The 14730-nt window shown below is 38.8% G+C and overlaps 1 protein-coding gene across 1 annotated transcript in view; it reads left to right on the top strand.

The window, feature by feature from the left end:
• LOC127439678 (RING-type E3 ubiquitin-protein ligase PPIL2-like) overlaps positions 1–14730 on the top strand; it is a 54899-nt gene that overhangs the window by 22650 nt on the left and 17519 nt on the right. Inside the window, exons 10-13 of the mRNA XM_051695926.1 lie at positions 1846–2006; positions 6497–6572; positions 7977–8083; positions 14438–14527. Of these exons, the coding sequence (XP_051551886.1) occupies positions 1846–2006; positions 6497–6572; positions 7977–8083; positions 14438–14527 (434 nt within the window). The remainder of the gene's footprint in view (positions 1–1845; positions 2007–6496; positions 6573–7976; positions 8084–14437; positions 14528–14730) is intronic.

Genomic DNA, 14730 nt, shown 5'->3' with positions numbered 1-14730 from the left:
CCCCAAGAGCCCTCCAAAAATGCCAAATAGCTGCCGGTTGCCTAGCCTTCTATATGACACCACCTCAAATTCCGCCACCCTGCCCGTCTCTGTGCACCACTCCTGAAATGAGGGCGCTCCAGCTGACTTCCATCCCCTAAGGATGGCCTGTCTGCCGATCATAACACTTGCTAGGACCCAATTTTTTATGTACTTATCCCCTATATTGATGACCACCCCATTGCCTAAAATACAGAGCCTGGGGCGAAATGAAATTTGAGTGCCCAATACGTCACACATAAAACTCTGAACCCTCAACCAAAATTCTTGGATCTTAACACACCACCAAAAAACATGGGTTGTGTCCCCATCTTCTGATTGGCATCGCCAGCAGGTGGGTGTGTCAAGACCAAGCCTATATAATCTAGAGGGGGTCCAATAGAATCAATGTAAAATCTTACATTTCATAAGGTGCACCCATACATCTCTAGATTTAGACTTGATGTTTTTTAGAATCCTAGTCCATACTCCCTCCTCCAATACCAAGTTTAAATCTTTCTCCCATAATCTCTTGAGAGAAGTTGAAGCTCCGTGCCCCAGACTCTGAATTAGCAGGGAGTAATACACTGATGCCTCATGACCTTCTCCAAAAGCAATAATCACCACTCCCAGAGTATCTGCCGCTTTAGGGGGATGTATGCTACTCCCAAAAATTGTACAGGGCAGGTGGCGCAGCTGCAAATACCTAAAGAATTGAGACCTTGGAATCCCAAAATGTTCTCAAAAGCATATAAAAAAAAGTACTGCAGACAGTACTCCCTGACCAGTCAATCTTAAATTAGCCAGAAAGATCCATATTACTGACAACACTGCAACACTGTCTGCGAATCTGTTTTAGAAGATCATATGATATATGGCTGATTTACATAACGTGTAACTGAAAAATGTAATCTTCAAAAAATGTAAACACACCAGAGTTTTTTTTTTCTTTCCATTTATGAATATGAAACATCCTCTGTTATGTTACTTGGTAACACTTTGCTTGAAGCCTGTTTAGAGAATGCATTATAATAGTCGTCTAATACCTAACAAATTACTTGTAGTTACTCATTTACGATTTGCTTATTTATAATTGCTATCTTACAAATGACTTATATTTACTAACTTACGAATTGTTTACAGTTACTAACTTACAAATGGCTGACTTATAGTTACTAACTGATGAATGGCTTACTTATAAATACTAATACTTAATAATACACATTGTCAACCATTAAATGTTTTCATACATGTAACTAAAATTATAATACATTACAATAAATACTTAACCATGCTTACACATTTCTTTCTTCTGCGGAACACAAACGAATATATTTTGAAGGCTGTATGAGGTGTTTTTGTCCATATAATATGCAGTGTATATAAAAGTCAGTGGTGTCTAAAACTCTTAAGCTCCAAAAAGGACATAAAGGCAGCATAAAAGTAACACAAACCACTCACATGGTTTAATCCACTCTGAAGTGATAAGATCGCTTTGAGTGAGAAACAGGCCAAAATTTAAGTCCTTATTTACTATAAATCTATTCACTAAACAGAATAGACAAAAACACCTCATACATCATTAAAAATATTTTTGTTTGTGTTCCGCAGAAGAAAGTGATTAAATTTTGGGTCAGTAAATGATGAGAGAATTATAATTTTTGGGTGAACTATTCCTGTAATTATGGCACTATGATTGTATTAAAGTGCAAAAAGAATACTTTTGTAATGCATGCTATGCAGGCTTCAAGTAAATTGGTACAGACTGTTTTAGTGATTTTAATGAATTGTGACTTTGGCATTATTGACATTTTTCTTCCCCTACAGATGAAGAGAAAGCCAAACTGGACCCAGCTTACCATCTGAAAAGCACCAATCTGGAAACACGTGAAACGCTGGCAGAGCTCTATAGAGACTATAAAGGAGACGAGCTGCTGGCCTCCACTATGAAAGAGCCAGAGACCAAAAAAACAGACAAACTCAATGCTGTGAGTGTCACAATCTATTTCCTTAAACTCTCATCAATAGTACATTCCTCCCTCACCTCTTTGTCTTCATCTCTTATTTTCTTTCATTTTGTGAAATAGTAAAGTCCTAAAGGTGATGTCATTATTTTCAAAGTTAAAATACTTTTTCCAGTGTCAGCTTCATATGCCCCGAAAAGTGCTATCATTGTGGCTTCTTGGCAACCAGTAGCATGAGTTTGGGTCAGGAGGACCGGGGTCGGAAATTAACCAGAGCACAGGGCTAAAAAAGTGACAAAAATGATATTTAAAATGTGTGGGCATAATTTAATACACAGTGGCAAGAAAAAGTATGTGAACCCTTTGGAATTAACTGCATTTATGTATAAATTTGTCTTAAAATCTGGTTTGACCATCTAAGTTACAATAATGAACAAACACAATCTGTTTTAACTAATAACACACAAATTATTGTATTGTTCTTGTACATATTGAATACACCATTCAAACATTCACAGTGCAGGTTGGAAAAAATATGTGAACTCCTAGGCTAATGATGTCTACAAAAGCTAATTAGAGTCAGGAGTTGGGAAACCTGGCATCCAATTAATGTAACGAGATTGGAGGTGTGGGTTTGACCCACTTTGATTTATAAAAAGCACTCAAACATTTTGAGTTTGCTATTCACAAGAAGCATCTGCAGACGTGGACCATGCCTCACAAAAAAGAGATCTCAGAAGACCTACGATCAAGAATTGTTGCTTTGCATAAAGCTGGAAAGGGATACAAAGTTAACCCTCAGTTAGACAAATTATGTATAAATGGAGATGATTTAATACTGTGGCTAATCTCCCTAGGAGTGGCCATGCAGCCAATATAATTCAAAGTGTACACTACAGAATGCTCAAGGGGTAAAAAAAAAAAAAGTGCCTTAGAGTGACAGCTAAAGACTTGAAGGAATCACTGGAACTGGTTAACATCTCTGTTCTTGAGTCTACTATACGGAAGACACTAAACAGACGAAGGAAGCCACTGCTTTCCAACAAAAACATTGCTGTGCGCATGAAGTTTGCCAAAGACCACCTTGACACTCAACAACACTACTGGGAAAAAGTTTTGTGAACACACCAGACATCCTAAGAATATGGCTGAGCGGGGGGGGTCTGGGTAGCTCAGCGAGTATTGACGCTGACAACCACCCCTGGAGTCGCAATTTCAAATCCAGGGTGTGCTGAGTGACTCCAGCCAGGTCTCCTAAGCAACCAAATTGGCCCGGTTGCTAGGGAGGGTAGAGTCACACGGGGTAACCTCCTCGTGGTCGCTATAATGTGGTTCGCTCTCGGTGGGGTGCGTGGTGAGTTGTGCGTGGATGCCATGGAGAATAACATGGGCCTCCACACGCGGTACGTCTCTGCGGTAGCGTGCTCAACAAGCCACGTCATAAGATGCGTGGATTGACCGTCTCAGGTGCGGAGGCAACTGAGATTCGTCCTCCGCCACCCGGATTGAGTCACTACGCCACCACGAGGCGCATTGGGAATTGGGCATTCCAAATTGGGGAAAAAAAAGAATATGGCTGAGCTGAAGCAGTTCTGTAAGGAAGAAAGGTCCAAAATTCCTTCTGAACGTTGTGTAGGTCTTACCTGCAGCTACTGGAAATGCTTGGTTTAGGTTATTGCTGCAAAAGGAGGATCGACCAATTATTAAATCCTAGTGAATGTTTAATGGGATGTGTTCAATAAAGACATGAAAGATTATAACTGTGTGTTGTTAGCTTAAGCACATTGTGTTTGTCTATACTTGTGACTTTAATGAAGATGAGATAACATTTTATGACCAATGAATGCAGAAAACCAGCTAATTAAAAAGGGTTCACATACTTTTTATTGCTACTCTAATTCATATTATTCAGTTCTAGACCTGTTTGGTTATGGGTTTAGACACTGTAGTGTCCATTTTGGTTAATCGGTTTAATTGAAGTATTTGAAGTACTATGCACTGTCCATTCAGCCATCTATTGTGTGAATTTCAAAAACTAATTAGAATTAGCAAAAACAATCTGTTTATTCCAAAGGTCTGTGGAAAATGGTCAAGTGGTCATATGTCTAGGATAAGACCTTTTTAAGGTTTCAGCCATTAAAAAAAAAAAAAACAATTGTGCTGTATGTTTTGTTAGGTTTGTGAGTGTCTTTAGGTTAATGTACAATTGGGAGTAAATGAGGACTCTCCTGCATGGTTAAGCATGGTCTGTCTAAAGCAGTTTGTGGACTGCAGTACTCTTTGGGTCACAGTCAAGTATCTTGCAGTGTGTTTTTCTATGTACGTGTCTGTGCATTATAAGGGGATTTGCCTCTCAGGCTCTACCACCATCACACAGCAACTGGAGCAGAAGAAAACGCCTCGCAGGATCCTCAACCACACTCACATGCACACTCAAAGTAGCCAATACAGCAAGAAAGACAGCACACCATCCATGTTGCAAGTTCTTCAGAATGACACGTTGAAATGACTTGAAAATAGCCGACCGATTGCTCACTTCCCAGGAAATTACACCAAAACACATACTTTGAATCTACATCATGACTTTGTCCTCCATACGTGGTCTGCGGTGGTTTTAAGTGCATTTCTGGCCATGTCTCAAGTCTTGTTTTAGCTCAGGTTGAAGTGTGTCTGCCCCCGTGCTTTCTGCTGTATTAGCTAGGCTTGCTCAGCCTGTTCACGGTGCAGGCGTTGAGTTTAATTGCCTTGACTTTTGGCACGAGTGCCAGTCTATTTCAGCCTTGCTGGCTTGGCATTGTGACGCTGAAATAGACTGGCATCCAGGCCCACTCTCCTACTAAGTTAGCGCTTGCTCTTTCTGCACCACACTAAGTCGATTATAGTATCCTGAAGATGGCAATTTTCAATATTTTTAAATCAAACCAAAAATCCTTTACTCAGATGGCAAACAATATTAATCAGTTGTGTTTGCTGAGGCTAAGTAAGGCTGTTGCTTATACCTAAGGTTAGAGGTTTGTTCAAATCCCTTTCCCTACTTATTCTGTCACATAACTCATCCTGCACCTTTTGCGCTACAGACAAAAATGATACCTCAAATCGTGTGGCTTGTTGAGAAGAGGTGTGTTGTTATTTTTCTAAGTGAATTAGGAATTTTGCCTGGTGGATGAATACTCAGGTGGAAAAAGTCCCATACACTTACATTGAAGGTAAGACTCATATCTAGGGACCAGAATATCAAAGAGACTTGGGGTGGACACTTTTGACCATTACACTACGTTTGTGATCTCTACAATTTACAATCTCTGACACCCAAACAGTTTTAGGAGATAAAGGTAGATCTCTTAATCTAGGTATTGCACTTAATGAAGAGCCACGTGAGTTGCTTATTATGTTGGTTTGACCAAGCCAACATACTGTTATTCAAAAAAAATTGTTTTCAAAATCCCTTCACGAAGACCAAAATTTCTGACTGTAACTCCGCCTAAAGCTTTCAAGCTACATCCACCAAACTTGGCACAGACCTTCAGACTTTTCTGGAATAGTGTCCTATGTATTGTCTAATTGATCAGACTTACAGTTTTCGCACAGCGGACGATCAAAAATAGGAAAGGAAAAAAAATTAGACATTGACGGAGTGTTCAGATGGGCCAACGGAATGCGCATTAATTCAAAATCCAACTCCAAATTCAAATGCAAACCAACAGTTATTTAATCCGCTTTTAAGTTTCTCTCTCTCTCTCTCTCTCTCTCTGTCTGACTGTCAGCCTGATCTCATGAAATTTATATGACTATGGCAAAACTTTTGCAGACCGAAATTACATGCTGTATTACACGTTTGGCTGCAGTTAGTACATGGCACGTAAAACCAGAGAATACTTTGCAGAGACTTGTCACTTCTATTAAAATTAATGGGAGAAATTGGAATGCCCAATGGCAGCCAACAGTCAACGGATGTAGAAAGGAAGTCCCGCCTAGTAAAAGAGCAAATCACCCTTTAGATACAGACATCGCATGTCAGTCAACTCGAGAATGCACATGCGCATTTGATCCGAATTAGTGTAATAATCTAAAGACTTTACCTCTGAGAACTGTCACTAATATTCAATTTTAGACCACTCCTGAGAAACCATTCTAGCTTCCGAAAGGTGTCTGACACATGTAACTACACCTGAATTTCCCCACAGGAATCAATAAATTGCATCGCCACCTGGATCTCTATCTTCACAGACAAAGTGATAAAGAGACTTTTGGAGGTGTCTGAGTGATGTCATGCATGTGAAGTTTTAGTTCTGTTGGATGGAGGTTTTAGGGATTATTTTGTCTTGCTGGAAAGAGGATGCCTGCCTGTTTTCTGCTTTACTGACTTTTGGTTTTGATCATTCTTTTTATCTTTTCAGCTCTTATGCAATGTTCTGATCTTTAGTAAAACATCTTTTAGTTGTAAACAGTGAATTTAAAGTTAAATAGCAGTGTAAACAATGTGGAAACATCTCAATGTCTTTCTTTCTCTTCAGGCTCACTATTCCACTGGAAGAGTGTCTGCCTCCTTCACATCCACAGCTATGGCTCCAGCCACAATCCATGAAGCAGGTAATAGTCACTCAGTGGCTGGACATGCATAGCCAGATTTTTGACTATCAGCTTAAAGGAAGAGACCCCCACCCAAAATGAAAATGATCTCATTATTTACTCACTCAAATTTCACTCCATTTCCCTATGACTTTTTCATTGTGGAACACACAAGGTGAGTTTTTAGTATCACAGGGTTTATTTGCCATAATGACAGTGAATAGTGACTCCGGTGTCATGACCAAATGTGCCATATGATGTCGTGATGTTTGGGCAAGAGACACGATGAGAACCAATGAGGTTTGATGTTATCGAGTAGCCACCATATCTGATTTAAGCGCCTTATTTTTATTTGATTTGAGAGTGAATAACAACCTCAATTTTTGTTCATTCCACAAAGTGACCATATCGCTTCAGAAGACTTGGAAGCTAGTTCACGAGTCATATTGATTACATTTACTGGGGTTTTATGGTATTTCTTTGTCCTTTTTTGAGCAGACCAGAGTCACTATTTACTGTCATTATTATGGCAAATAAACCCTAAGAAAACATTTTTAAAATTCACCATTGTGGGGGGCCTGAGTAACTCAGCGAGTAAATACACTGACTACCACCCCTGGAGTCGCGAGTTAGAATCCAGGGCGTGCTGAGTGACTCCAGCCAGGTCTCCCAAGCAACCAAATTGGCCCAGTTGCTAAGAAGGGTAGAGTCACATGGGGTAAACTCCTTTTGGTCACTATAATGTGGTTCTCAATCTCGGTGGGGCGCGTGGTGAGTTGTGTGTGGATGCCGCGGAGAATAGCGTGAGCCTCCACACGCGCTATGTCTCCGCGGTAACGCGCTCAACATGCCACGTGATAAGATGCGCAGATTGACGGTCTCAGACGCGGAGGCAACTGGGATTCGTCCTCCGCCACCCGGATTGAGGCGAATCACTACGCCACCACGAGGACTTTCAAATTTCAGCCAGCATTTGCATCACAAACTCATCCTCTGTCTAACTATCCTCCCTGAGGAAAACTCAACACATTTTGCTTTTACATTAAACACAATAGGTGTGTCAGGGCATGACTGGTGGCAAACACAGCAAATGACACCATTTCCCTATTTGTTTATGCTGGGAAGAAGTTGCATGCATTTCATATTATTGTATCATTGCAATACTTGGAACTGTGGGTTAGTACCAAGTATTTTTGCATCTGGCAGCTATTAATGTGGGTTTGTATTTTAAACTCACTCATTTTAGAGTAAACATGGCTTCCTTATACCCCAGGAAACCAGCTGGCAGCTGTCAAAGCAGTCCTACATAACTGTTCATTTTCTGTCTTGTGTAGGGCTGTTAAGATAAAAATGTTGTCAATAATTTCCGTGCCACGTTTATTCTTGAATGTAACAAAATGAAAATGTTTTCCTTTGTGCTTTCAGATGCTATTGCTGATGATGCGGTTCGCTACCAGTATATTAAGAAGAAAGGATACGTTCGTCTGCATACAAACAAAGGAGACCTGAATCTGGAGTTACACTGTGATAAGGTAACAATATTAAATGCTCAAAAAATTACAAACCTAACTCCGAGGTGAAACGGTGCAAGATTCTATCCCCCCTTGGACCCCAAGTGGTAGTCACTTGTAATGCCTGTTCAAAAGTGCAGTTATTGTGATATCTCGTTCTTGATTATCATGACAACATTTACAGGATATCCTTTTGTACCAGTGGTATAGGCTAGCAGGCTAATCGGCTAGCACTGGAAAAACAGGAGAAAGAATTGTTTAATTTGACCATGTATAGCTTTGCTTCAATAATGTGATATGTACCATCTAATTTAAAAGACATTAATTGTGATATTTATAAAGTTAAGTTGACATTATAAAGCGATTTTGTACGATTTCTAATTAGGCACCACAGAGAGGACACATTAACATTTCTTTCAGCCAATGGAATCGCTTTGGGGTGCAGGGGGGATAGATTCTTTCACCAAAACGGCACTTATACCCACCAACACACTTGCGATCACACCCACTCACTAACGCACAGGTGAGATTGCACAGGTGGAAAACACACACCTCTCTGATAGGTGATACACACACCTGCCCTCTCTCTCTTTCTGTTCTGCTCACTCGTTCTAATATTCAAAGCTATATTGGCATAATAAACAGGGGTTTGCATTGCCAAAACATTAAAAAACATTTTATGTACACACACTGTGGTCATGTGCGTTGATGGCCATATTGCGGTCAGGAGATACTGAGCTTGATTTAAACAGTCTACTTGCAGATGACTCTGTCTCACAGAAACACACACATATAAGATCATCAAAACCTGCACAAGTCATTGAGGTTTATTTTAATCTCTCTTTTTTTTTTTTTTTTTTTCAGTCCCTGTTCATTAAATATCGTTTCGCTTGTCTTCATGCTTGCTCATCATGTAAATGTGATATCTCTCTCGCTCTGTCTGGATACACAACTCTGTTTGACACGTTGTTTGCTGTCACACACTTAATTAGAGCGAGGTCAGTGCTGACTAATTACATATGAACAACAAGGGAAGGGAATTAGAAAGACTAGATACAGTTTTGGGAGGGCTAAACTATTTGTAAAATATGTATAACCATATTTACATTCCAGTTTAGATTAGCTTCAGTCACTTTAATGAAAACACAGACTGCCCCAGATATTTATGTACAGAGCAGTGGTGTGGTAGAGGTGTGCATGTTTAATGATTTTGCTGTGTGTGTGTGTGTGTGTGTGTGTGTGTGTGTGTGTGTGTGTGTGTGTGTGTGTGTGTGTGTGTGTGTGTGTGTGTTTCAACTCTAGTGGTCTAACAGGCAGTCTCTGGAAATCTCTCTTCACACACTGCAAATGCTGACCTACATAGATTGACTCTATTTTTTCTGTTGCTACATTTCTTATTTATATATTGTCTTTTTTCATGCTGTATGTGTGTAGGTGACATGAAATACTTGAGAAGTTGACCTATCATGAGTTGTAAAATCTAAAACTACTTTAAAGAACATTTTGCTATCTTTTATGCTGTAATTATTTTTAGGGCTGGAACGAACCACTATTGTTAATCGATTAATCTGTTGATTATTTCAGTTAAGCAATAAATCAGATAATTTTTTTTTAGGATTTTATTGAAAAAGCATGTATATTGCAATCCAATATAATGCACTCTCAAGCTTTGAACAACTTGTGGTGTACTGTTTTTTCCCCCGCTGCAGCTCGCTCAGTGGCCTCTGTTGTATTCCATTTTTCTGCATTATAAAAAAAAGTATTGTTTTTGCCATAGAAACAGTTTTTTTTTTTTTTCCAATTTGGAATTTTTTTCCCAATTCCCAATATGCTTTATAAGTCCTCGTGGTCACGTAGTGATTCGCCTCAGTCCAGGTGGCGGTGGATGAATCCCAGCTGCCTCCGAGTCTGAGACGTCAACCCACGCATCTTATCACGTGGCTTGTTGAGCGCGTTGCCACGGAGACATAGCGCATGTGGAGGCTTCGCGCCATCCACCACGGCAACCATTCTCAACTCACCACGTGTCCCACCGAGAACGAACCACATTATAGCGATCACGAGGAGGTTACCCCATGTGACTCTACCCTCCCTAGCAACCGGGCCAATTTGGTTGCTTAGGAGACCTGGCTGGAGTCACTCAGCACACCCTGGGATTCGTACTAGCGAACTAGTGAACTCCAGGGGTGGTAGCCAGCGTCTTTACCACTGAGCTACCCAGGCCCCCTAGAAATAGGGTTTTAACTACCATGAAATGCTATTAATGACAAAGGTTCTCAGTGTCGATAATAAAAATAAAAAAAACTTTTCATTAGTTTTTATAGATTTTATTTGCTATGCATGCAGTTTTCCATTTTTCTTTTTTATATTTTTGTGTCCTGTTTTGGTGTTTTTTCTCTCTTCTCATTTTTTTTCTGTGACATTTACTGTATCCTACTGAGCTTGTAAAATCATCTCTACCATAAAACACTTCCCCAGAAATATTATGTTCCTTATGGCCTTCTGCTGGCAGTAAAACTTAAATTCTCTGTCCTCGACTGGGTAGATGTTGGGTAGATTTTATTTACGTGAGAGCATTCTGACAGACTCACACTCCTGAGTTGAAGCCACATGTGAAACACTTCACATTTAGTGTTTCAACACAATACAGGCAAATAAAATGTCTTTACTGACATAAATTAAATATATAAGTACACTTAAATTACTTAAAGTATTGTGTTTTAGCACTAGTAGTACTGTATATTCCTTTTTCACACTTTTGTGAACATTGCACATTGAGCTGGAGTCTTGCTTGTCCTTAGGTCCCCTAAATAAATATAACATAGTTATTCATTCCTCAGAAATGTGGAAAAGTATGCTGTTTTTTCCTCCAAAACAAAAATCTAAGTGGATTGTTTTGAACTATTACATTTATGTAGACTTGTTCAAAATGTGCTTATTCCATTTCCATTAGACTTAAAGGAAAGCATACAACAATGCCACTCTGTTCTCAAGCTTTATTAATCTTGTTGCTGGCACACCGGTATGTGCTGATAATCTGTAGTGGTAAATACTTTAGTGGATGTTTTTGTCTTTGCTGTAATGTCTTCGATGTCCTCTACATTTTATATTGACGTTTTCCATTTTTCATCTGCAGACCAGACTGAGATGCTTTATTTAGTTCATTATGAAAATGATACAATTAAGAGATGAAATTTAAGTTGTGCATTATCTGTCTAACAAAGGATTTTCCCTTTCTTCCCTTCATCTTTCTTTCTGTCTTTTATATTTTTGTATCGCAAAAGCACATTATCCTCTCCCATTATAATGGCAAACACATCCCATTGTGTGTGTGTCTGTGTGTCAGTGTCACCAAGGTAAACACTGCCTGTTGGACATAGAAACAGCCCTTCATACTCTTCATTGTCCTAGTAACTAGCTGCTATTTATGATTCTTTTCATTGGCTGTGTGCTTGTCAAATCAGGACAGAGAGGTCACATTGATAAGACAACTACCCTCCTCTTTTTTTTTTCTCTCGTCCCTCTCTTCCTCGTGTGGTTATTTCAGATTTGTAATGATTCTATTTGTGACTAACTGTTTACAAATTAGTAATTAATTTTTACTGTAAGGGTGAATCTTATAAAATATGTTAAGAATATGTCAGATTCCTCCTCAAAATGGCAAATCATTTAAAAATTGATCAGTAGAGGGTTGGGGTTAAACCCTCCCGATGGAGGAATCCTAAAAAACATGTCTTTCTGTCTGAATCCTAAACAACAAATTATGGCTATGGCTGGATTTGAACCTCTGACCCTTCACTTACCAGCACAACATCTTAGCCAAGTTAGCTGTTCACATTGCTGAGTATTTCTGCTTTCAGTTTCCGTATAAAAAAAGAACCAGTGGCTAGCATTGTCAGATTTGGCCCAAGTTCAAACAGCTGTAATTCAGTCATCTTTTGACATATCAAGGTGAAATTTTGCACGGTACTTCAGAGTGATGTCATCTTGAAGCATGTTAGGTTTGAAAAACCATCAGTCAAAATGACATTTGATTTATTGACATATATATTGAGGCAATGTGGACATTTACATTGTCAGTTGAGTACCACATTTCAAGTCAATTGGATCTACGGTTCAAGAGAAGAAGATTTTTGTAGGTTTTCCCAAATTTTCACTGTACAGGAAAATCCATCATGGCGGACCTTATGGGTCCTTGAGGCTTTTTTGTTCCCCATGAGAAATGAGGCATGGACACCAAGTTTCAGAAGAATTGGACAAATGGGGTGGAAATGCCATCACTTTGAAAATGGGCGTGGCCTGTAGCGCCCCCTAAGGGCGAATGTGGGCCATTCTTGGTGTGGGGGTTCCCCGTGGCCTGTAGTATCAATGTGCCAAATTAGAAATTTTTTGACTGGTGACTTTTTGAGATATTGGGGCGCAAGGAGAATAATAATAATAATAAAACCACCAATAACAATAAGTTTCCTCCTACCGGAGGAATCCTAAATATAGGAAAAATATATTTTGTTTGGTGAAACCTGGTTTTAGGACCTTTTTTTTAAAATTATTATTTTAATTTAAAAAAAATTGTATTACATTATCACATTAAAAATGGCTGAAATACAGTGATTAAAATCAGCACATATTAAAGTATTAACAAGTATTATGACCATGTAGAATACTATACATGACCATGATGTTAAAATACTTTCACAATTTATGTAATATATAATTATTTTCTTTGCATTGCAGAAAGGGGAATTTGTGGGGGAGTTCTTAATGTCCTGAAACTGTCACCATGCAAATAATCTTAATAGTCCTTATAATAGGCATGATTTTCTTTAAGAAATTCATAATTCCTCCTGTCTTTCTTTTGGTTTTGCGATGAATTATATCCCCGACATGTTCTTCACAGGTTTCGGAAGATTCTCCTGTAAACTAATTTACTTTTTTTACTCCATTTTTACTGTCAACAGAATATTACTTCTGTTTTTTTCCTTTAAATATCACTTGGATTAAAATGACATTGTCGACAGTTATGCAACACTGTCAGATCTAGATGTACAAACTGATTGAGATCTAGCTTGACAACTTTAGTTGTACGTATGTACGTGTGTGTGTGTGTGTGTGCTCTTTTGATTGGTGCTGAGAGTTTGTGACATTGAAATGTAAATGTATTTTAAATCTTGACATGCTTGCCCTCTTTTCAGGGTGACTTATAAAACTTTAGTGTGGAATTTATTTCTGCATCTCACAATATGGTGCTAAATGTCATCCTGGGCACAAAATCAGTTTATTGATTCTTGAAGGTTTTATTTGAAGAGAGGGACGTCTGATCGCCATAGAAATGAGCAAATAAACACACACAGCACGAGAGAGGAAGCGACTCTTAACTTTCTGTGCTTTGTTTTTGTCTTACATAAGCAAATGATTCACTTCCCTAATAATGAAAGCAGACTTTAACATGTTGAAAGTACATTCGAAGCTGCTTGCTGTATCGCAAACATCCAAATTAACATGATCGTTTATTGACCTCTGTAGCACACAGAAGTTCCTTTTCATAGCACGCACAGGCTTGAGTAAAATGATTAAGTCATGTCCTCTGAAGTTATGTTTAAACAGTTCCTGTTATATTAATAAAATGTTCCTTTTGAAGCTGCAGATTCAGTAATGTGGATATTAGACTTAGATTGTAAACTTAACTGGCATAAATTGTGTATATTCTGTGCTAGGATTTCACAAGAGTTCCGAGACATCTGCAAGTGCATTGACGAGTCAATTTGTTACTTTGAATTAGTTTTTACATTTTCTGATCAAATTATGAGAGGTGCAGAACTTGCCACCCCAATGCTAGGGTGTTGTCGGTGGTTGCTATAGTGTTCTGGAAGGTTGCTAGGGTGTTTGTAGGTGTTCTTTTGGAGTCTGAGATTTGTGTGCCCTTTTTTTCACCTGCCATGTCAAAATCATATGTCTGATTGCTTATAAAGATAATAGCTAAAGCCGCAGGATTTGAGGTATCATGTCCGTAGCACAAACGTGCAGGACGAGTTATGTGCTGAAGTTTAATACTTAAGCTAAATGACTTCAACAAACCCCTAACCCTAAATAGTAATAATGGTGCTTGCCTTAGCAAAAACCACTAATGAGTTGCAAAAGTGTCTTGTTGGTTGTCCTATGATACTTAACTTGCGTATGATTGCACTGTCTCTTAGGAAATGTGGAAAGAACAAAAACAAATATTTATTTGTAAATGTACATTGTTCATGCTTCAGTTCACCCCCAATTTCTCTCTGTTTAACAGACTGCTGCACAGGTGACATTATAAGGAGAAATTGTATTTGTAAATCACATTTCCTGACATTTAAAAATGAGATTTGTTTTACTCTTTTTCAGGTCCCCAAGGCTAGTGAAAACTTCATTAAACTATGCAAGAAAGGGTATTATGACGGCACAGTATTCCACCGCTCAATTCGAAATTTCATGGTAAATATATTTTCCCTAAATTAAACCTGTAACCATTTCCTACAGTATATATTCAAGTGTTTGTGTGTACCTTCATTTGTTATTTTGCTAGTTTATATATCAATGCTGTTCTGAGATGCGGGTTGGCACTATTTTTGCGGCACAATGGGGACCTACACAATATTAGGCAGTTGGTTTTAATGTTGAGGCTGATCGGTGTGCAT

The sequence above is a fragment of the Myxocyprinus asiaticus genome, chromosome 4 (assembly GCF_019703515.2).
Source record: "Myxocyprinus asiaticus isolate MX2 ecotype Aquarium Trade chromosome 4, UBuf_Myxa_2, whole genome shotgun sequence".
Lineage (NCBI taxonomy): Eukaryota > Metazoa > Chordata > Actinopteri > Cypriniformes > Catostomidae > Myxocyprinus > Myxocyprinus asiaticus.
The sequence above is the reverse complement of the archived record's forward strand: the minus strand, read 5'-3'. Positions and strand labels throughout refer to the sequence as shown.